General features: G+C 47.1%; 2 protein-coding genes across 6 annotated transcripts in view; one reads left to right on the top strand and one right to left on the bottom strand.

The window, feature by feature from the left end:
- Positions 1–23,509, bottom strand: part of LOC112611850 (zinc finger protein 136) — a 520,810-nt gene that overhangs the window by 23,904 nt on the left and 473,397 nt on the right. For 2 of the 4 annotated variants that reach the window (XM_025365790.1, XM_025365788.1), the window contains exon 1: positions 5,859–6,018. The exons of 1 other annotated variant lie outside the window; for it this stretch is intronic. Coding sequence is in view for 1 of the 3 variants with exons in the window: in XM_025365788.1 (XP_025221573.1) it covers positions 5,859–5,861 (3 nt within the window). In the remaining 2 variants the exon portion in view is untranslated. Of the gene's footprint in view, positions 1–5,858; positions 6,019–23,509 lie in introns of those variants that run through there. One more of the 4 variants, XM_025365791.1, reaches the window with a different exon arrangement.
- Positions 14,333–23,509, top strand: part of ZNF625 (zinc finger protein 625) — a 16,862-nt gene continuing 7,685 nt past the window's right edge. The window contains exon 1 of one of the 2 annotated variants that reach the window (XM_025365799.1): positions 14,333–14,509. Coding sequence is in view for 1 of the 2 variants with exons in the window: in XM_025365798.1 (XP_025221583.1) it covers positions 14,507–14,509 (3 nt within the window). In the remaining variant the exon portion in view is untranslated. The remainder of the gene's footprint in view (positions 14,510–23,509) is intronic. The other variant, XM_025365798.1, reaches the window with a different exon arrangement.

The following is a 23,509-nucleotide window of genomic DNA, read 5'->3' as shown; positions in this document are numbered from 1 at the left end:
GGAGGTTACAGAGAGCTGAGATCATGCCACTGCACTCCAGCCTGGGAAACAAGAGTATAACTTTCATCTCAAAAAAAAAAAAAAAAAATGACCCAAGAACACCCAAATGGAAAAGATGTATAGGACCAGGGAAGTGGGGGTCCCCTGGAAGGCCCCAGCCCTCTACTTCAACTGTCCTCTGGGAGGAGTCACACAAGGGCCAATATTCACTAGACCCTCCAGGGAAGGGAGTATAGGACCCCCTTCCCTACAGGACTTGAGTTCCACCCTCCCAGCACATCACTGTGTTCACCAACCAGGAAGCTCTCAGAATGTCTTCATTCCAGAATTTTTATATTAACAGAACTCAATATCCAGCCTCTCCCTCTTTACTGTGGTCAAAAATGGGGCTTGAGGGGGCGTGGTGGCTCATGCCTATAATCCCGGCACTTTGGGAGGCCACGGTGAGCGGATCACCTAAGGCCAGGAGTTGGAGACCAGCCTGGCTAACATGATGAAACCCTGTTTCTACTAAAAATACATGGCTGGGCATGGTGGTATGCGCCTATAATCCCAGCTACTCAGGAGGCTGAGGCAGGAGAATTGCTTGAACCCAGGAGGCGGAGGTTGCAGTGAGCCGAGATCGCGCCATTGCACTCCAGCTTGGGCAACAACAGTGAAACTCCGTCTCAAAAAAAAAAAAAAGAATGGACATTTGTAGTCACTATCTGGCTTTGTTATTTAAAGAAAAAAACACTGTGAAGTAATGGAAAAGGTATCTTTGCATCAGTCTGCTTCTGCAAAACAGAAAGGACTGAGTGGTTAACGGGGCAGTGATTTCTGTGACCGTATCCATTTAACTGGATTACAGGGCTCGAGTAAAACTCAACATTATTAGCAGTTTGGCTTTGCTTCCAGAGAACTGGTTTAATTGTAGAACAAATTGTACAAATTGGGAAAGTCTCTGAGGGGCAGACTTAGATGCTTTTGCCTCTTGGAGAAAGGGTTTAGGTAGAGATGGGGCGTGGTGGCAGGCGCCTATATTTTTTTTAGTAGAGACGGGGTTTCTCCATATTGGTCAGGGTGGTCTTGGCCTCCCAAAATGCTGGGATTACAGGCGTGAGCCACCGTGCCCAGTGTTATCTTTTTTTTTTCTTTGAGACAAAGTCTGGCAATGTTGCCTGGGCTGGTCTCAAACTGCTAAGCTCAAGCTATCCTCCGGCCTCAGCCTCCCAAAGTGATGGGATTACAAGCGTGAGCCACAGCATCGGGCCTACAAATGCCCATTCTTTGCTTCATAAAACATTAGCTGAACAGTCTTGTGTTCACTGATCAGTGGGAACAAAACATTTGTTAACCACACATACCTTAAATTTGTGTCTCTGACACAGACCATCAAAGATTTGGCTTCATGACTCCTCAATGTACTAGAATGAGATTCTGCTTCATAGGTGAAAGGCCACAGGACCTACACATATCATACAGATAATTACTCCAAAATATGGAGAAATACAGATACAAGCCCTTGACTTGTAAATTTCCTCCAGGTCCTTAACTTTGACCCATTCTCAGCCTGAACAAACAGGCAATGCTTCCTAAGAAGAGAATAACCTCAGAATAAAACATGCTCTGATCTAGGTCTCATTTTGCACCCTCCATCCTGCCTTCTTCCTCCTCATCTTCTTTCTAATTTTGTTTACCCCTTCCTATGAAAGAAAATGCTTTTCTGCCTAAATTTTCAGATCTTTGCAGATCTTATATTTGGTTGATGCCTTCCATTATGCAGTACTCCTTTGGATTGGCCTCAGTTTGGAGTCACTGGCCTCAGGCCTCTGCAGCCCAGTCAAGGCTACCCACTTCCCTTTACACACCTTATGTGGATATTTAAAGAAAATACCCATGTTTGATGACTCATGTTTGATGAATCCAGCAAAATCAATCTCAATGTTTATGGGAGGGAAGAAAATTAAGGCACATTTACATCATAGCTGAACAGAAAAAGCATAAGAATCTACCATCTATTCTTTTCAGACAAAGATGTTACTTAATTACTATTTCCATGAAAAAAATAATTTAGTAAACAAAAATCCTATTAGAGGATTCCTAGTTGTTGCCAGGTCCTGCTCCCTAAGATTTAGAATTAATCTGCCAAGTTCCAACAACAAGAAACAGAACAGTTACTCACTGTCACAAATTCTCCACCTTGCAAGAGAAATTGATGTATTGGTGAATCTTTGTAATTCCCCAATTTATCTACCAACTTTCTTGTGAAACCATATTCACTTTTCTGAAACCACAATAGGAGAGTTGGTTCTCCCCACCCCCATTTCTTTTCCCTGATAATATTCTCAAGGTTAAGCCCTGGAATTCCATTTCAAGTCACCCAACAGAACACAGATCTGACAAACATACTACACATATACTACACATGCTCTGGGAAAGAATAAAAGAAAATAAGAATTTGTTGTTGTTATTGTTGTTAAGCAGTTTAAATTTTGAGACGGAGTCTTGCTCTGTCGCCTAGGCTGGAGTGCAATGGCACAATCTCAACTCACTGCAACTTCCACCTCCTGGGTTCAAGTGATTCTCCTGCCTCAGCCTCCTGAGTAGCTGGGATTATAGGCGCCCACAACCACACCTGGCTAATTGTTGTATTTTTAGTAGAGACAGGGTTTCACCATGTTGGCCAGGTTGGTCTCGAACTCCTGACCTCAGGTGATCCACCCACCTCAGCCTCCTAAAATGCTGGAATTACAGGCATGAGTCACTGCGCGTGGCCAGCAGTTTAAATTTTATTGACCTTTCAGTTTTATTAAAAAAGTTTAAGGTCACACTGCTAAGTCTGACGTGCTACATACAGATGGTGCAGAATATGAGTATGAAGAGATACACATTGGTCCATGTCCCAAAAGATTACAGAATCATCTCCATAAATACACAAAGAATTCTTGTGAAGACACAAGGGCACTGTCCAGGTTTTCTAAGACACTTTTCTAAGTGACTTGAGGCATAAAATCCATACCACTGTGAATACATACATTGGAGATTTTCTGTCTCTGACACAGACCATCAAAAATTTGGCTTCATGACTCTCAAATGTACTAGAATGAGATTCTGCTTCTTAGGTGAAAAGCCACAGCACCTACACGTATCATGTAGATAATTACTCCAAAATATGGAGAAATGCAGATACAAGCCCTTGAAAATAAGAATTTTTAAAATGTGGAATGTAAGACTCATTTCTTTCCCCCTGAAAGAAACTACCACCTCTTGGGAAATACATTATCTTCTCTATGAAGCTCTACTGATAAAATGCACTTTCAACTAAATGAAATACTCAAGCTGAACTTGTTGTTAAGGCAACAATCCCAGGGAGAAGCAATGCTGAACTGGAATACAGATATTCATCTGACTCCAGTGTTAGCAGAAGTCATCCTATTTATCAGTTGGGACATCCCTCTACCCCCATCGTGCTCACTGAAATGCTCAGTGACCACCTGCCTAATAGACACTGCATTATGCCCCACTGTGTACCCGAAGTGCATTTTGTTTTTCAGGTTCTTCCACCACCTCGCTGAGATAGTTTTTCTCCCTTCACAAGGCTGAGAGAATCCAAAGGACAGGAATCATTTCCGTCTTTTCCCTTGCCGACCTAAAAAGTAGAGGCTGAAGCACAAAATATGACCCAAAGTGCCTGAAAAAGGGGGACAGGAAGTGGGCTGATACAAAGTTGTTTGTCAGGAATTCTCACTGATTTACAGAAGTAACATTGATAAGCGCGTGCCTATGAACTGTTAAGCTATAGGGTGTGGGTTCCAGTGTCCCGTGCTGCATTAGTAAGTTAATTATACCTACTTGTGGCAACAGCAGTTTCAAAAGATGAATTCATAGCTTCAAGGACTTAGAAGGTGATTGCTGTATCATTTGAATGTCTCTACGGCCCATTCATTTAAAAGGACCCACATTTACCAGACAAAAATTATTTTTTTGAGGTCGGGTGCGGTCACGCCTGTAATCCCGGCACTTTGGGAGGCCAAGGCAGGCGGATCACAAGGTCAGGAGATCGAGACCATCCTGGCTAACACGGTGAAACTTCGTCTCTACTAAAAATACAAAAAATTAGCCGGATGTGGTGGTGTGCGCCTGTAGTCCCAGGTCCTGGGGAGGCTGAGGCAGAAGAATCGCTTGAATCTGGGAGGCGGAAGTTGCAGTGAGCCGAGATCGTGCCACTGCACTCCAGCCTGGGCAAGAGTGAGACTCCGTCTCAAAAAAAAAAAAAAAAAAAAATTATCTGGGCGTGGTGGCGCAAAACTGTGGTCCCAGCTACAGAGGAGGCTGAGGCAGGAGAATCGCTTGAACCCAGGAGATGGAGGTTGCAGTGAGCCGAGATCACATCACTACAGTCCAGCCTAGGCGACAGAGCAAGACTCTTTCAAAACACAAAAAAATCTTTTCTTTTCTCAATCCTCAATACAGGCATCTGATTGGCAGACCACCAATGTGTCTCCAAAGGATGGAAATAGGGGTTGAGGAGGGAAAAGCTGAGTGCCCCAGGGGTGGGCTATTTAGAAGCAGGGTATGCTAGATTTATCCTAGTCCCAGGGCATTCTCCCAGCCTTCTATTTTTTTTTCTTTTTTTCTTTTTTTGAGACGGAGTCTCGCTCTGTTGCCTAGGCTGGAGTGAAGTGGCGAGATCTCCGCTCACTGCAAGCTCCGCCCTCCGGGTTCATGTCATTCTCCTGCCTCAGCCTCCTGAGTAGCTACGACTACAGGCGCCCGTACCTGAGTAGCTGTGACTACAGGCGCCCGCTAAGTTTTTTGTGTTTTTAGTAGAGACGGGGTTTCACAGTGTTCGCCAGGATGCTGTCGACCTCCTGACCTCTTGATCCGCCCGCCTCGGCTTCCCAAAGTGCTGGGAATACAGGCGTGAGCCACCGCGCCCGGCTCCAGCATTCTATTTCAACTGTCCTCTGGGAGGAGTCACCCAAGACCCAATATTCACTAAACCCTCCAAGAGACTTGGCAGCTGTGGGCAGCTTGAGTCAGCTCCAGACAGTTTTGAAACCCAGAACCAGGAAAAAATAAATAGGAGGGGGCGCTGAAGGCATATCACCCTGTAAAGATTCCAAAGGGGAACCTCAACTCAAAGTCATTCTGATGAGGTGTCCGGACCTAGAGAAGATAAAAAGAGAGGCACAAAGGTTTTTTTTTTTTGTTTTTTGTTTTTTTTTCTTACAGCGGAGTGTCAAGGCTATGAACAGAAAACAAATCTTGATGAAAGAGTAATTCATTGCTTTGTTGAAAAATAAACAATGAAAAAGTATTTGAAATGTAGAATATAGGAGAAACGGTTGCTAATGTTGTCGTGAACGGGAGGGGAGAGGGTGGCGTTTGGAAAAGCGAGAAGAGAACCGGAAATTCGGGGATTTACTGAAGCCCTGAAAACAGCAGGCTGGGGGACGGAGTGAGGATTTGGGACGCTGCATCCCATACACTTAGAAAACTCAGGAAAAAACGGGTGTCCTCCGTGGAGAGAAAAGGAACGGGAAACCTCATAGACCACAGCTCCTTCCACGCACAAGTCAGGATTTCCCCCACCCCATGACCCTCGCGTGGCCCCCGCACAATCTGGAGAGACTTGGGGCTCCGGGGCCGGGGCCGCAATCGCGGCACAGGGCGGGATAAGGACGCCCGGGGTCCCGGCTGCCGGCCCAGCCCCACCCTGCAGCCGAGGGTACCGAGGGCTGAGCTGCGCCAGAGGGACTCTGTATGCAGACCTAGAGTCGCCCACGGGAAGGCCCGGGCCCCGCCACAGCCAGTTCCGGTCGTCCAACCAGCCCCTCCTCCCTGTCTCGGGACACAGGGCTGGACACACTCACCATTTCCTAACTCCCGGGTGTCCCGGCTTCCTCCCTCCAGATCCCAAGGCCGGTACAGGGAACAGCGCCACACAGACTCCTGCCGAGCCACTCGGGGCCTCTGGGACCAGCGAAGCGAAACCAAGTACGGCAGACGCGAGAAATGAAAATCCCGCGAGAAGGTTGAACGTCTGCAGCTGCGTCCCCGGCGGCGCGCCTGATTGGACTGATCGCAAAGCTCCGCCCCGGTGCCCCTGATTGGGTACCGCTTCGGGCTCTGCCCCCTGCATCTTGACAGATGTGAATGACAGGAGATGTGACACACAGATGAGTGGAGCGGGAATGAGGGGTCTTGGCCCCAGCCCTCAAAGGCAGGGTGCACTTCTTCCCCTCGTCCCCTTCACTGTACTTGGTCTGCGGGGGATGGGGAGATGGGAGATACTTGCATTTTAGCAGAACTTAATCCAGGTTTACCAAAGAAGATACTTCCTGTACTCAATGGGTCATTTCTTCATCTACTTCTTGCGTGAGCAGTCACAGGTGTGCGCAGGGAGTTCCAGGCAGGACTGGAACGGAACAAAGGGCGTGATATTCCCAGGGATCGCAAATTTGGGTTAAGGATATGGGAAGTATGCCCAAGGCTTTCTCGTACCATACTTCTTTCTCTCTCTTCTATTTTTTACTTTATTTGTTTATTTATTTATCACTTAATTAATTTATTTATTTATCTATTTATTTGAGACAGGGTCTAGCTCTGCCACCCAGGTTAGAGCGCAATGGCATGATCATAACTCACTGCAGCCTCCATCTCCTGGGTTCAAGCAAATCTTCCGCTTCGGTCCCCTGAGTAGTTGCTACTACAGGTACATGCCACCAAGCCCAGCAAATTCTTAAATTTTTTGTAGAGACAGAATTTCGTTTGTTGTCCAGGCTGGTCTGGAACTCCTGGACTTGAACTCCTTGAACTCAAGTGAACCTCCCACTTTCGCCTCCCAAATCAATCTACTCATTTTCACCCAAGAAAGTAAAAAACTGCCAACAAGTAAATAAAATTATTAAATGTATGGAAAAACAAGTTCTATTTCCATAATATTCTGTAAAGAAATCAAAAGGGAAGTAAAGCAAAAATTTGAACTAGCTCAGATAAGCAGGGCACTTCAGAATGTTTAAAAAGGAAAAGGCGGCCGGGCGCGGTGGCTCAAGCCTGTAATCCCAGCACTTTGGGAGGCCGAGGCAGGCGGATCACGAGGTCAGAAGATCAAGACCATCCTGGCTAACACAGTGAAACCCCGTCTCTACTAAAAAATACAAAAAATTAGCCGGGCGAGGTGGCGGGCGCCTGTAGTCCCAGCTACTCGGGAGGCTGAGGCAGGAGAATGGCGTGAACCCGAGAGGCGGAGCTTGCAGTGAGCTGAGATCCGGCCACTGCACTCCAGCCTGGGCGACAGAGGCAGACTCCGTCTCAAAAAAAAAAAAAAAAAAAAAAAAGGAAAAGGCGAATTCAGAAGGTAAAACATATTCCCAAGCTTGAGAGTCAGTGACTGCTGAAGTGAAGCCACAGCGTACATTAGACCCTGGTGATGAAGCAGGAAACCTAAGGATTTAACTCTGGGAGCTCAGCATGCCTTCCTGTCACAGCATCACAATGTGGGAACGCTCCCTCCTTCAATACCTTAGTAATTTACACCAGCAGAAAACTCTCACCTGTGGTCAATTTAAGCCCTTTGCAATTCCGACCTCTCCAGCTCATAAACCATTTCTCTGGAACGCTATCTAAATGAGTCTCCAAATATGACCTTTACATATTTTCTTCATATATACAAATTACAGCCTGACTGCAGCAACTCTATACATAGAAAAATCAAGGCCGGGCACAGTGGCTCACGCCTGTAATCCCCAACACTTTGGGAGGCCGAGGGGGGCAGATCACTTGAGGTCAGGAGTTCGAAACCAGTCTGGCCAACATGGCGAAACCCCGTTTCTACTAAAAATACAAAAATTAGTCGGGCGCCTATAATCCCAGCTGCTGGGCAGGTTGTGGGTGCCTATAATTCCAGCTGCTGGGGAGGCTGAGGCACAAGAATCGCTTGAACCCAGGAGGCAGAGGTTTCAGTGAGCCGAGATCGCGCCACCGTACTCCAGCCTGGGCGACAGAGCAAGACTCCGTCTCAAAAAAAAAAAAAAAAGAAAGAAAGAAAGAAAGAAAAGAAAAAGAAAAAGAAAAAAAAGAAAAATCAAAATGTTTTCCAGAAAACTACCGTGGGAAAATAGAGGTACAACCTCAGAAAGGAGAGAAAACTGCACGTACATTTGCCTGTGAAGTTCCTGCTTTCCAGGACTCTGCAGCTTCTCAGAATCCACACTCCTCTTTGGGAGGCCGAGACGGGCGGATCACGAGGTCAGGAGATCGAGACCATCCTGGCTGACACGGTGAAACCCCGTCTCTACTAAAAAATACAAAAAAAAAAAACTAGCCGGGCGAGGTGGCGGGCGCCTGTAGTCCCAGCTACTCGGGAGGCTGAGGCAGGAGAATGGCATGAACCCGGGAGGCGGAGCTTGCAGTGAGCTGAGATCCGGCCACTGCACTCCAGCCTGGGCGGCAGAGCGAGACTCCGTCTCAAAAAAAAAAAAAAAAAAAAAAAAAAAAAAAAAAAAAAAAAAAAAAAAGAATCCACACTCCTGGAACTGTTCTGAGCAGCTGGAGGCTACCTACAGGGGAAGGCAGGCTGCCCAGGAAGCACTCAGGGGAGCTCCCTTTCCCTCCCTTTGCAGGCTCCAGATTGGTCTTAGTGTGAATCACCGGCCTCAGGCTATGCTGCCCCCTGAAAGTTTTCCACCTGCTTTTCGCCCACATGTTCAGTTCCATGAGGCAAACATCCTCAATCCCAGTGTTTGAATGAGAATCCAGCAGAGTCCCTGCTTTCCTCCTGCGTTTACCATAAAGTAGAAGAGAAAAATTTCAAGACACTTTAAGTGGATTTTAAAACTGGCAAATAATTATTCATTTGAGAAAATGAAGACAGCAAACTATTATTTCAACATTAATAAACTGTTATGTACAACCACTAATGAAGGCCGGGCGCGGTGGCTCACACCTGTAATCCCAGCACTTTGGGAGGCCGAGGCGGGCGGATTACCTGAGGTTAGGAGTTTGAGACCAGCCTGACCAACATGGAGAAACCTCGTCTCTACTAAAAATACAAAATTAGCCGGGCGTGGTGGCGCATGCCTGTAATCCCAGCTACTTGGGAGACTGAGGCAGGAGAATCGCTTGAATCCGGAAGATGGAGATTCCAGTGAGCCGAGATCGCGCCATAGAACTCTAGCCTCAAAAACAAAGCAAAACAGCCGGGCGCAGTGGCTCACGCCTGTAATCCTAGCACTTTGGGAGGCCGAGGCGGGCGGATTGCCTGAGTTCAGGAGTTCAAGAACAGCCTGGGCAACACGGTGAAACCCCGTCTCTACTAAAATAGCTGGGCGTGGTGGCGTGTGCCTGTAGTCCCAGCTACTTGGGAGGCTGAGGCAGGAGAATTGCTTGAACCCAGGAGGCGGAGGTTGCAGTGAGCCAAGATCTTGCCACTGCACTCCAGCCTGGGCGACAGAACGAGACTCCGTCTCAAAAAAAGAAAACACAACCAAACAAACAAACGCTAATGAATTATGAACTCTTCTGCTTCAGCAGCTCCGTGACCTTCACAGTTGATGGTTGTCACCAGGTGCTCTGTGTCAGGAGACGTACGTGTGCAGTTTAGTCATTGAAAATTCTCTCTTAAATCGGGCACCATGGCTGCGCCAGGGGGACACGAGTCCACCAGTCCCAGAGTCGCCCCGGACAGGCCCGGGTCCCGTCACAGCAGGTTCCTGTAGGTTCCATCCAGCACCTTGCTCCACGGTCTCAGGACGTCCCCCACAACACTCACCATTTCCCGGCTTCTGAGGTATCTGTGGTTCTCCTTACGACTTCCGTGTTCATTGCAAGTCACCGCTGGAAAGAAGCTGCAGCAAAGCCACCTCTGGCGCCTCTCAGAGCAGCATACACCTGACAACGCCTCGCAGTTTTGCGGAGCTTGGCGCCCTCCTCCCGGAGCCGCGCCTGATTGGACAGTTTACACGGCCACTCCACGCCGCTCCTGATTGGATAGTGCCACGGGCCCCGCCTTCTGGGGGGCGGAGTGAGAGGAGAAGAATTTAACACCCGGCTGAGTGGAGGGTGAATGAAAGGTTCTAGGCCCGACATGTGGCTCACACCTTTATAATCCCAGGACTTAGGGAGAGCTGGAAAGGAGGACTGCTTGAGGCCAGGAGTAAGACCAGCTTGAGCAACGTAGTGAGACCTCATCTCTAAAAGAAAAAAGGCCGGGCACCGTGGCTCAGGCCTGTAATCCCAGCACTTTGGGAGGCTGAGGCTGGTGGATCACGAGGTCAGCAGATCGAGACCATCCTAACACGGTGAAACCCTGTCTCTACTAAAAATACAAAAATTAGCCGGGCATGGAGGCTGGCACCTGTAGTTCCAGCTACTCGGAAGGCTGAGGCAGGAGAATGGTGTGAACTCGGGAGGCGGAGCTTGCAGTGAGCCGAGATCGTGCCACTGCACTCCAGCCTGGGTGACAGAGCAAGGCTCCACCACAAAATAATAATAATAATAATAATAATAATAATAATAAATAAAAATTAAAAAAATTAGCCCATCCTGGTGGCCCTGCGACTATAGTCCCAGCTACTTAGGAGGCTGAGGAAAGAGGATTGCTTGAACCTTGGTGGTAGAGGCTGCAGTGAGCTATGATCACGGCACTGCACTCCAGCCTGGGTGACAGTAATACCCTGTCTCAAAAAAAAAAGAAAAAGAAAAAGATAGGTTCTAGCCACAGCCGGATTTCCCTTCTGCGCTGCAACCTGGCCCCCACCCTGGGATACTGGCATTTCAGAACATGCTTCAGTCTTTCCAGAGCTGACACTGGTGTCTTCTTGTACTCGGTGTGCTCTTCTTTCAGGGAAGGTGGGTGTGGGGGGAGGGGGGTTGGGGTGGGGAGGTCGTCTGCCTCAAGGTCTGGTCAGGCCAACACTGGAAGAGGAGAGAGGCCTGATGTCAGAGATTATAAATTCGGATGAGGGATGGCCAAGGATTTTTCATACTTTATCTCTCAATCAACTCATTTTCACTCATGAAAACAACACACCAACAACAGAATAAAGCTAAGTGAATGGAAAACCTGGAATTATATGGCAGCTATATGTGTGTATATATATATATTTATTTATTTTTGAGACCAAGTCTCCCTCTGTTGCTCAGCTGGAGTTTGATTTCAGTACACTGCAACCTCCATCTCCCAGGTTCAAGTGATTCTCCTGCCTCAGCCTCCTGAGTAGCTGGGATTACAGGCGTGTGCCACCATGCCTGGCTAATTTTTGTATTTTTAGTAGAGACGGGATTTCATCATGTTGGTCAGTCTGGTCTCGAACTCCTGACCTCGTGATCTGCCCGCCTTGGCCTCCCAAAGTGCTGGGATTACAGGCGTGAGCCACTGCGCCCGGCCGGCAGCAATATTTTATAAAGGAATCAAAAGAAAAGTAAAGCAAACATTTGAAGTAGTTCAGATAAGCAGACTGCTTCATGCACAGTTCACAAGGAAAACCCGCTGTCAGAAGGTAAATGATATTTCCAAGCTTGGAAGCCAAACTGTGACTGCTGAAATGGAGCCCCCCAGGGCGGATCAGTCCCAGATGATGAGGCAGAGAAAATTAAGGATTTATCTGGGAGTTCAAAATGCCCTTTTGTCCCCTCTTCAGTTTAGAAATGATTCTCTCCTTTAAGACCTTTATTTTCACCAACAGGAAGCTCTCTACTTGAGTCAGTTTAAGCTAAAGTTACTGTTAAATTCACAAACCCTTTCTCCAGGAGACATCCCAAATGGGTCTTGCTCTAAGTCTGACCTTTACAGATTTTTTTTTTTTTTTTTTTGAGACAGAGTCTCACTCTGTCTCCCAGGCTGGAGTGCAGTGGCGCAATCTCAGCTCACTGCAAGCGCCACCTCCTGAGTTCAAGCCATTCTCCTGTCTCAGCCTCCCAAGTAGCTAGGACTACAGGTGCCTGCCGCCATGCCTGACTAATTTTTTTTTTTTTTTTTTTTTTTTTTTTTTTAGTAGAGACGGTTTTTCACCGTGTTAGCCAGGATGGTCTCTACCTCCTGACATCGTTATCCGCCCGTCTCCGTCTCCCAAAGTGCTGGGATTACAGGCGTGAGCCACTGTACCCGGCCAATTTTCTTTGTGTTTACAAATTACAGTCTCATTCTAGTGACTCTATGCATAATTAGAGAATTTTTGTCTGAGGAAAGTGAGTTCTTTCAATTATCAGGACCAGAGAGATATTAAAATGGAGCAGCAATTGGCCGGATGCGGTGGCTCACGCCTGTAATCCCAGCACTTTGGGAGGCCAAGGCTAACAGATCACCTGAGGTAGGAAATTCGAGACCAGCCTGACCAACATGGAGAAACCCTGTCTCTTCTAAAAATACAAAATTAGCCAGGTGTGGTGGTGCATGGCTGTAATCCCAGCTACTCGGGAGGCTGAGGCAGGAGAATCGCTTGAACACAGGAGTAGGAGGTTGCGGTGAGCCGAGATCGCGCCATTGCACTCTAGCCTGGGCAACAAGAGTGAAACGGTCAAAAAAAAAAAAAAAAAAAAAATTAGCCAGGCATGGTGGCACACCTGCAGTCCCAGCTACTTGGGAGGCTGAGGTGAGAGGATCACCTGAGCCCAATAAATCGAAGCTGCAGTGAACCCTGATCACACCACTGCACTCCACCCTGGGCCATAGAGTGAGACCCTGTCCCCAAAATAAATGAATAAATAAATAAATCTTCCAGGACTGTGATATTTTGGGTAAGTACCTCATCCACTTTAGTTACTTCTGTTCTCCTTATTCCATTCCCTTCTCATTGAGGGAAAACACAGAATGTTGTAACCTGATAATAATCTGCTGTAAATACTGGAATTCTTAGCACAACTCTGAGAAACCCACACCCACAGAGGGTGTGTGGATGTTAATGACAGCTGGCTCACCACCAGAGAGCTTCACTGAGTTTTTCTGGAAAATGTCTCAAAGCAGTTAACCGGAAGAGTTTTGTTTCTGTTTTTTCCTTTTTTTTTTTTTTTTTTTGAGACAGGGTCTTCTCTGTCTCATCTGTCTTGGAGGCTAGAGCTCAGTAGCGCCAGCTGGGCTCACTGCAGCCTCGACCTTCTGGGCTCAAGCCATCCTACCGCCTCAGCCTCCAGAATAGCTAGGACTACAGATGCAGGCCACTGTCCCCAGCTAACTTAAATTTTGTGTAGAGACAATCTCCCTATATTGCCTAGGCTGGTCTGGAACACCTGGCCTTAAGTGATCCTCCCACCTTGCTGGCCCAAAGCGCTGGGATTACAGGTATGAGCCACTGCACCTGGCTCCCCTTGGAAGACTTTTATATAGGGACATACAGTTGATAGAAGTAAAGATCTTTTTCTTTCTTTCTTTTCTTTTTTTTTTTTTTTTTTTGAGACAGAGTCTCTCTCTGTCACCAGGCTGGAGCACAGTGGCACAATCTCGGCTCACTGCAACCTCGGCCTCCTGGATTCAAGCGATTATCCTGCCTCAGCCTCTCGAGTAGCTGGAACTGCGGGTGCGCGCCACTATGCCCAACTAATTTTTGTATTCTTAGTAGAGACGGGGTTTCACCATGTTGGCCAGGATGGTCTCGATCTCTTGACCTCATGATCCTCCCATCTCGGCCTCCCAAAATGTTGGGATTACAGGCGTGAGCCACCGCGCCCAGCCGCAAAGATTTTTAAATAATAAAAACGGGGATCTTCCTGTGTTGACCAGGTTGGTCTTGAACTCTTTGCTTTAAGTGATCCTCCAGTCATGACCTCCCAAAGTGCTAGGATTATAGGCGTGAAACACCGCACCCTGCCTGTGTTCGGGTCACAGTCTCTTCTAGATTGGATAAAGGGAAAGAAATAAAGGGGGAGAGGGTATGGTTTCATCAATGGAGATTCTCTGCAGATGCAAATTTCTCCCCTCCAAAGGCAGCTTTGCCAGGCCACTTTTGTTTGCGGCCGAGCCACAGTCATTTTACAATCTGTCAAATAAATATATTTTGGCGTAAAATATTTTAATTTCCTTCACCTCCACTGGACTCTGAGTCTGGAATTTCCTGTGCAGGACAAAGGAGCAGGGACAGCCCATTGAGTGAGGAAGACAACGGTGCCCCCTCTAGCAATTCGGAGCAAATTTGGCTGAAATGCAAATACCCAAAGGGCAAAACGCAGGATGGAAACTCGCTTAGATAATCTGTGGTTGGAACAGGTCAGATCGGTTCTGCAGGGCCCTGTTACCCAGGGCTTCCGCTGTCACTCAGGACCGATGGGACGGGGACTGGAGCCTCATCCAATCAGGGGCGCTGGGGCGGGGTCCTGCCAACTGTCCATCCGGGGAAGGGGAGGCCGCATTCCCGCTCTCCAGACTCCCAGGCGTTTTGCGCCAAAGGGAGGTCGGGATCTTGGTTTTCCGGCCCTGAGAGGGATCAGGTGTCTCCGCCATAGCTTCTGTTGCTCCGTCGCCCGCGCTGTGACTGGACTGTTAAGAGACATCCGTGGAGAAGAGGCCAGGACACCTGGAAGCTGGGAAATGGTGAGTGTACGGGGCCGGGGGTCCCGAGACGGGGGAGGGGCTGGGTGGAACCGGCCCCAACCGGCTCTGGCAGGACGCGGGCCTCCCCGCAGCGACTTCGGGTCTGCAGAGCAGAGTCTCCTTGGCGCAGCTCGGCCCTCGGTCCCCTCGGCCGCAGGGTGGGGTTGGGCCAGCAGCTGGGACCCCGGGCGTCCTGTCCCGCCCCTGCGCTGCGACTGCGACCCCGGCCCCGGAGCCCTCTCTGGGCAGCTCCGCGCCCGTAGTCCCGTGTCTCCCCAGATTGTGCCGAGACCACGGGAGGGGCATGGGGGCAATCCTGCCTCGGGTGTGGGGTTCGTGTGGGAGAAGCGGTCGGCTGTGGGGTCCCTAGTCCCGCCTTTTTTCCTGAAAAACTAAATTGAAGGCCAGGTGCAGTGGCTCACGCCTGGGAGGTTGAGGCCGTGGGGGGGATTGCTTCAGCCCAGAAATTCGAGACCTGCCTGGGCAACATACCAAGACCCTAGTTTCTATTAAAAATAAATTTTTAAAAAATTAGCCGGGCGTGGTGCCGCCCACCTGTAGTCCCAGTTACTGGGGAGCTGAGGTGAGAGGATCGCTTGAGGGAGGAGGTTGAGACTGCATTGAGCCGAGATCGCGCCACAGCACTCCAGCCTGGGCAACAGAGCGAGACCCTGTCTCAAACAAAACAAAACAAAAACAACGACAACAGCAACAAACTAAACTGAGGCCTCTTAAAAATTAAAGAGTTTTGTTTCTCAGAATAGGAGTTTGGAAAAAATGAATGAGAAACACCCAGTCATGGCTTGTGGTTTGATAACGAAAAGAGCAAAACTCTGCAAAATAACTTGAACTATGTTCTACGCCGAATATGAGAGAACACCACCAAGGGAAACAACCCCATGTAGCCTCGAGTAAGTGGTCCCCAGGATGTTCGATGGCAGTTTGGTTTTATTCATTTCAGTGAGACAGGAATTGCAGGGAAAAACATGAATCAAGGCATGGAAGGCGGAAAGGGCAGGACACGTAGAAGCGGGGCTTAGAAGGCACAGGTGGTTGATGGATTCTGTAGATGGCAGTTGGTTGAGTGTGAAGTTGTGTCTAAAATTTGAAAGGGGTAGGAAGGAATGTTTAAGTGAAGGGAGTCTGTTACCTGCCATGTGATTCCATCCCTGCCAAAAAACAGATCTGTTTCATTAGATTTTATGAATTCTAAGGCATGACTTGACCCTTGCCTTGCATGGCTTTATGGCTTTAGGTCTTGCAGTTTAGTATTTATCGGCACGAAGTGTCTCTTTGCAGGTTTTTTTTGTTTGTTTTTGTTTTTAAACAGAGCTTCACTCTGTCGCCCAGCCTGGAGTGCAGTGGCGCAGTCTCGGCTCACTGCAACCTCCGCCTCCTGGGTTCAAGCAATTCTCCTGCCTCAGCCTCCCAAGTACCTGTGATTACAGGTGCACGCCACCATGCCCGACTAATTTCTGTGTTTTTAGTAGAGACAGGGTTTCACCATGTTGGCCAAGCTGGTCTCGAACTCCTGACCTCAAATAATCTGCCTGCCTCCGCCTCCCGAAGTGCTAGGATTACAGGACTGAGCCACTGTGCCCGGCCTCTTTGCAGGTCTTATGTCTATTTTAACATGAATGTGGGTCAGTTGCTGCATCTAAACTCCAGAAGGGAGTGTGTAGTGTCTGATCTCCCTTACTGACATAACTGGGAACTTTCAGGTTTTTGGGGGGCCTCCCCTTGGTAAAGAGCCAGTCAGTTGACTTGATTGGGGTGGGATGGGGAGCTTAGGTTTTTATTTTTAGTTTACAGGTTGAAGGATAGGCTTTTATATGGTGCATTAGAATAAAAATCAAAAAAATACTTTATTGGTTACAGTGATGTAGTCGCCTTATTTGGATTTTTCTCCCTTAAATATTTGAAATGATCAGATTCCTATTATAAGGAGATTATTCAAGCGAAAATCTGAGAATTGCCATTCAAGAAAATACAGACTCTAGGGAAATGAGCTTAGAACCCTAGAGCTAAAAGTTAAACTCTTGCTGGGCGCAGTGGCTCGCACCTGTAATCTCAGCACTTTGGGAGGCCGAGGCAGGCGGATCACGAGGTCAGGAGATCCACACCATCCCGGCTAACACGGTGAAACCCCGTCTCTACTAAAAATACAAAAAATTAGCTGGGCGTGGTGGTGGGCACCTGTAATACCAGCTATTCGGGAGGCTGAGGCAGGAGAATGACGTGAACCCGGGAGGTGGAGCCTGTAGTGAGCCAAGATAGCGCCACTGCACTCCAGCCTGGGTGACAGACAGAGACTCTGTCTCAAAATAATAATAATAATAAATAAACAAATAAATAAAATGAAATAAAAGTTAAACTCTTGACCTAGTGTCGTGTCCCAAACCTGTAATCCCAGCTTTGTGAGACTGAGGCAGGATGATTGCTTGAGACCAGGAGTTGGAGACCAGCCTTGGTCATACAACAAGACCCATCTCTAGAAAAGAAAAATAGAAAAATTAGATGGGCATGGTTGCACCCACCTGTAGTTCCTGCTACAAGGGAGGCTAAGGCAGGAGGATCACTGGACAGCAGGAGTTTGATGCTGCAGTGAGCCATTATCAAATCTGACATTCCAGCTTAAGACATTGTAATGGCCATGAAGTCTTTGTGTGAGAAAGGTAAGAGGAAAGTTAATCTATAATGAAGATCAAGAGAAAAGAGGCCCTTCCTGGCTCTGTTCGGGCATTTTCAATATTTTACAAAAGAATATAGGTAAGAAAGAAGGCCAATCTATACTCAGGGACAGGAAGGATCCAGCTGGCTATGCTACTACTGCCAGGCAGATGATTCAACCCAGAATCACATTGCTTTAAACCTCAGATAGGTTTTACATTTTCACCAGCATTTGGTGATGTCAGGGTTTGGATTTTAGCCACTCCACCCAACAACAATTCAGTGGTGCCTCATTGTTTTCATTTGCTCTTCTCTAATGGCATGCTATTTTTTGACTGGTTGGTTGTTTTCTTACCGAGTTTTGCAAGTTCTTTCTATCTTTGAGTAGCAGTCCTTCATCACATAGTGTCTTGCAAATATTTTGCTCCAGTCTGCAGCCTGTATTTTCATTATGTTAAGTGGGTTTTCCAAACAGAAAGCTTTTTTATTGTTATTTTTATTTATTATTGCTATTTTTTGAGACAGGATCTCACTTTGTCACCCAGGCTGGAGTGCAGTGGTACAGTCTTGGCTCATTGCCACCTCAACCTCCCAGGCTCCAGCGATCCTCCTGCCTCTGCCCTACAAGTAGCTGGGACTACAGGGGTGCACCATTGTGCATGGGTAATTTTTTTTTTTTTTCGTTGAGAGGGTATTTTGCCACATTACCCAGGCTGGTGTCCACCTCCTGAGCTCAAGTGATCTGCCTGCCTCAGTCTCCCAAAGTGGTGGATTACAGCTGTGAGCCACTGCACCTGACCCAAAACAGAAAGATTTAATTTGAATGAAGACCAATGTATTAATTTTCTCATTCACAGATCATGCTTTTGTGCTGTATGTGAACACTTATTACCAAATCCAAGGTTGTTTCTTTTTTGTTTTGTTTTGTTTTGAGACAGAGGCTCACTCTATTGCCCAGGCTGGAGTACAGTGGCATGATCTCAGCTCACTGCAGCCTCAGCGATTCTCCTGCCTCAGCCTCCCAAGTAGCTGGGATTACAGGCACCTGCTGCCGCGCCCGGCTAATTTTTGTATTTTAGTAGAGACAGGGTTTCACCATCTTGGCCAGGCTGGTCTTGAACTCCTGACCTTGTGATCCTTCCGCCTCAGCCTCCCAAAGTGCTGGGCTTATAGGCGTGAGCCACCACACCCGGCCTAATCCAAGGTTGTTTTGATTTTCACATGTATTATGTTCTAGAAGTTGTGGATTTTGCGTTTTCCATTTGAGTAAATGATGCATTTTGGGTCAGTTTTATGATAGTCGTACATTCTGTATCTCATTCATTTCATTGCATATCGTAGTCCAGGTGTTTCAGTACCATTTGTTGAAAAGACTGTAGTATATCTATTGAGTTGCCTTGGCTCATTTATGAAAGATTTGTTTATTTTGTTGAGTTTATTTATAAGTTCTCCATTGTGTTCTGTGATGTATTTATGCAGTCTTTTGAAATACCACACTGTCCTGATGACTGTAGGTTTATATGAAGTCTTTTTGTCAGGTGTTGTTTATAAGTATTGTGTTGACCATTTTGGGTCTTGATATGTTTTGGATATTTGACCCCTCCAAACCTCATGTTGAAATCTGATCCCAGTGCTGGAAGTGAGGCCTAGTGGGAGGTATTTGGGCAATGAGAGTGGAACCCTCATGAATGACTTGGTGCCCATCCCACAATAACGAGGGAGTTCTTGCTCTGCTAGTTTACAGGAGAGCCGACTGTTTAAAAAATGGTGACTGGGCATGGTGGCTCATGCCTGTAATCCTAGCACTTTGGGAGGCCAAAGCAGGTGGATCACCTGAGGTCAGCAGTTTGAGACCAGCCTGGCCAACATGGTGAAACTCTTTCTCTTCTAAAAATACAAAAATTAGCCTGGCATGGTGGCGGGCACCTATAATCCCAGCTACTCGGGAGGCTTAGGCAGGAGAATCGCTTGAACCTGGGAGGCGGAGGTTGCAGTGAGCTGAGATCCTGCCACTGCACTCCAGCCTGGGCAAGAGAGCCAGACTCCATCTCAAAAAAAAAAAAAAAAAAAAAAACCATGGCATCTGCTCCACCCTTTGTTCCCTCTTTTACATGTGATACCCTAACTCCTCTTGCATTCCATGAGTAAAAGCTTCCTGAGGCCCTCACCTAAAGGCAGGCAAACACTAATGCCATGCTTCTTGGACAGCCTGTAGAGCCATGAGCCAAATAAATTTTTCTTTACGTATTATCCAGCCACAGGTATTTCTTTATAGAAATATAAAACTAACATAAGTCTTTTGCCTTTTTGTATTTCTGCCTCAGTTTGTACACTGGTATGGGCAATGACAAAGTCTATATGCCTGCTAGAATCACTGCATGTATTTTTTTTTTTTTTGACATGGAGACTCGCTTTGTCGCCCAGGCTGGAGTGCACTAGCACAATCTCAGCTCACTGCAACCTCCGCCTCCCGGGTTCAAGCGATTCTCCTGCCTCAGTCTTCCAAGTAGCTGGAATTATAGACCTGCGCCACCATGCCTCGCTAATTTTTGTATTTTTAGTAGAGACAGGGTTTTGTCATGTTGGCCAGGCTGGTCTTGAACTCCTGACCTCAGGTGATTCACCCGCCTTGGCTTCCCAAAGTGCTGGGATTACAGGCATAAACTACCGCACCCAGCCGTGCATGTGTATTTACTATAAATCTGGAAGACTTTTTTTTTTTTTTGAGATGGAGTCTCACTCTGTTGCCCAGGCTGGAGTGCAGTGGTGCGATCTAGGCTCACTGTAACTTCCGCCCCCCCAGGTTCAAGCGATTCTCCTGCCTCAGCCTTCCGAATAGCTGGGATTACAGGTGCCTGCCATCGCACCCGGCTAATTTTTGTATTTTTAGTAGAGACGGGGTTTCACCATCTTGGCCAGACTGGTCTTGAACTCCTGACCTCGTGATCCACCTGCCTCGCCTCCCAAAGTGCTGGGATTACAGGCGTGAGCCACTGCGTCCGGCCTAGGCTTTTATTTTCTGACCTGGTGGGCCTAGTAGCATCTCTTTTCCCAAGCTGAGTAGAAGGCATGAGAGCAGACATCCTTGTCTGTGTCTCATCTTTGGGAGAAAGCAGTTAGTCCTTCACCATCACGAATGAGGGTAGTTTTGCATTTTTTATATATACCTTATAGTAGGTTAAGGAAGTTACTTTGTATTATTAGTTTATTGAGTTTTGTTTGTTTGTTTGTTTGTTTGTTTTTTGAGACGGAGTCTCACTGTGTCGCCCAGGCTGGAGTGCAGTGGCCGGATCTCAGCTCACTGCAAGCTCTGCCTCCCGGGTTTACGCCATTCTCCTGCCTCAGCCTCCTGAGTAGCTGGGACTACAGGCGCCCGCCACCTCGCCTGGCTAGTTTTTTGTATTTTTAGTAGGAACGGGGTTTCACCATGTTAGCCAGGATGGTCTCGATCTCCTGACCTTGTGATCCGCCCGTCTCGGCCTCCCAAAGTGCTGGGATTACAGGCTTGAGCCACCGCGCCCAGCCGTTTGTTTGTTTTTTTAAGACTGAGTCTCGCTCTGTCACCCAGGCTGGGGTTTACAATGATGCGATCTCGGCCCACTGCAACCTCCGCCTCCTGGGTTCAAGTGATTCTCCTACCGCAGCCTCCCGGGTAGCTGGGATTACAGGCACATGCTACCACACCCGGCTAATTTTTTGTATTTTTAGTAGAGACGGGGTTTCACCATGCTGGCTAGGCTGGTCTCGAACTCTTGACCTTGTGATCCTCCCGCCTCGGCGTCCCAAAGTGTTGGGATTACAGGCATGAGTCACTGCACCCAGCCGAGCGTTTTTATCATGAAGAGATGTTGAGGTTTATCATATGCTTTTTCTGCATCTATTAGGATGTTCTTGTGTTGTTTTCTGTTGATCCTATACTATTATGGTGTATTGCATGAATGGATTTTCAGAGGTGAGAGCAGCATTGCTTTCCTGAATTGAATGCCACTTCGTCACAGGATATGATATATGTTACAGGATTCTCTTTTCCAATATGTTGGTGAGGTGTTTTCTGTTAAAATTTAAAGGAGATATTCATGTACAGTATTTTAATAGAATCTCACATTATCCAGTACAGGATATAGTGCATGTGTGTATATATACACATATACATGGACATATGCTGCATTTGTATATAGTATATAGTTTAGTTATGGTAGGTAATTGGTAAATATTACATGTAACATGTATATGATATATAAGTGCCACATATAAATGGTATTAGACTATATAGCATTATAGTGTTATAGCGTAAACTTATATACTTTTATCCTCCATAGCATAGTGAGTTTCATTTCCTTATTAGCCTGCAGAATACACCAGTCTCATCCTCCTCTGGGAACAAAGGAGAACCTCACCCTCTTGTTGCTACAGAATGTGCCACCCAAAAATATTCATGATCTTAGGTTTAGGAAGAAGATTCTGTAATATGACAAGAGAAACACTAGGAACAAAGAAAAAGTATGTAATTTTGACTACATTAAAATTTAAGCTTTTCTGTTTTGAAAGACACAATGAAGAAATACAGGAGTATGGTCAAGGTTAGTGGCTCACATTTGGAATCCCAGAACTTAGAAGGCTGAGGTAAGGGGATCTCTTGAGCCCAGGAGTTTAAGACCAACCTGGGAAACATAATGAGACCATGTCTCTACAAAAAATAAAAAAAAAAACCAGGTGTGGTGGCATGCTTCAGTGAGCCCAGGTACTCAGAAGGCTGTGGTGGGAGGATTGCTTGACCCCGGAGGTTGAGTCTGAAGTGAGCTGTGATTGCACTACTGCACTCCAGCCTGGATGACGGAGTGAGACTCTGTCTCAGAAATTTTTTTTTTTTTTTTTTTTGAGATGGAGTCTCGCTCTGTCGCCCAGGCTGGAGTGCAGTGGCACGATCTCAGCTCACTGCAAGCTCTGCCTCCCGGGTTCACGCCATTCTCCTGCCTCAGCCTCCTGAGTAGCTGGGACTACAGGCGCCCGCCACCTCGCCCAGTTAATTTTTTGTATTTTTAGTAGAGAGGAGGTTTCACCGTGGTCTCGATCTCCTGACCTTGTGATCCGCCCGCCTCGGCCTCCCAAAGTGCTGAGATTACAGGCGTGAGCCACCGTGCCCGGCTGTCTCAGAAAATTAAAAAAAAAAAAAATAAAGAAATACAAGAGTATAGGGTCTTGCCACTCAGAAGACAGCTGATCTTAGCAGCTGAGCAGATTCAAGCCTGGTTACTGCATGGTTTGTAGAATGTATGAGAATACTGCTTGCTATAGGCTTTTCTTAAAAAAAAAAAAAAAAAAAGAAGAAGAAGAAGAAGAAAAAAGAAATTGCAAAGAGTGTTCACCAAATGGAAGAAAAACTTGAAAAGTCTACACCTGGTCCTCACATATATCCGTATCAGTTGGAACCCCAGTCTCCTTTATGACACAAGGTTAGGGCTGAATTGGCAGACAGGACTCCCAGGCACTGTGTCCCATCACTGCAGGAGGTGAGCTCCACCGTGGAACACTGTCTGGGTAATTGTGTATCCACAGTCTCCCATCTCACCCAGTTTATGGAGTGACAACAAGGAGTGGTCATGAGGAGAGAAGTCTGACCCAGAGTTTTGGATTTGTGAGTGGGAGATACTCTCAGAACACCCTCCTTCCTTCCCACAGGGAGACAGCATATTATCCCCTATGCATTCCAGACTTGTGAAGCAGGGTTTCAGGTCTAAGTCCCTGTCTCTTGTAAAAAGAGACTGTACTGAAATCAAGTTAAAAATGTCAAAGGCGGCTTTATTCAGGACAGTTGTGATGTGGGTCATGAGAACTGTGATATGGGAGAGAGATTGACCTCAGCCTTGCATGCAGCAACAACAGTATGGAACCTAGAGCTCAAGGGTAAAATGAGGGAGAGGATGGAACTTGGTGAGGTATCAAGGGTTACAGAAGAGAAAGTGGATGAGTTTTCATGAATAGGGGTAACAGAACTTCACTGGGTATCAAGTTTGGAGGAGCCGGGGTGGGGATTCTCTGAACTCCCTTAGAAGGATCTTTGCTATAACTGGGCTTTGTAGGACAAGGTCAAAGCCTTGTCAGAGAGAGAGTCCTTGAGACCCCCACAGCTACCTTTTCATGGGGATGACAACAAATCCTTAAATTTCTGATTTCTTTCCCGCATTCCAAAGCACTCACTTCCCCTCTCTAATCCACATCTTCATCAGTGTGTCCACTGTGATACATTTGAAAGAGCTGTAGTATTTTGTTTTTCATTTTTCCACAGATCCATCAATGATTGCATTGGAAACTTTTTTTTTTTTTTTTTTT

Source organism: Theropithecus gelada, chromosome 19 (assembly GCF_003255815.1).
Source record: "Theropithecus gelada isolate Dixy chromosome 19, Tgel_1.0, whole genome shotgun sequence".
In the NCBI taxonomy this organism is placed as follows: domain Eukaryota; kingdom Metazoa; phylum Chordata; class Mammalia; order Primates; family Cercopithecidae; genus Theropithecus; species Theropithecus gelada.
This window is presented reverse-complemented; position numbering and strand designations above follow the sequence as displayed.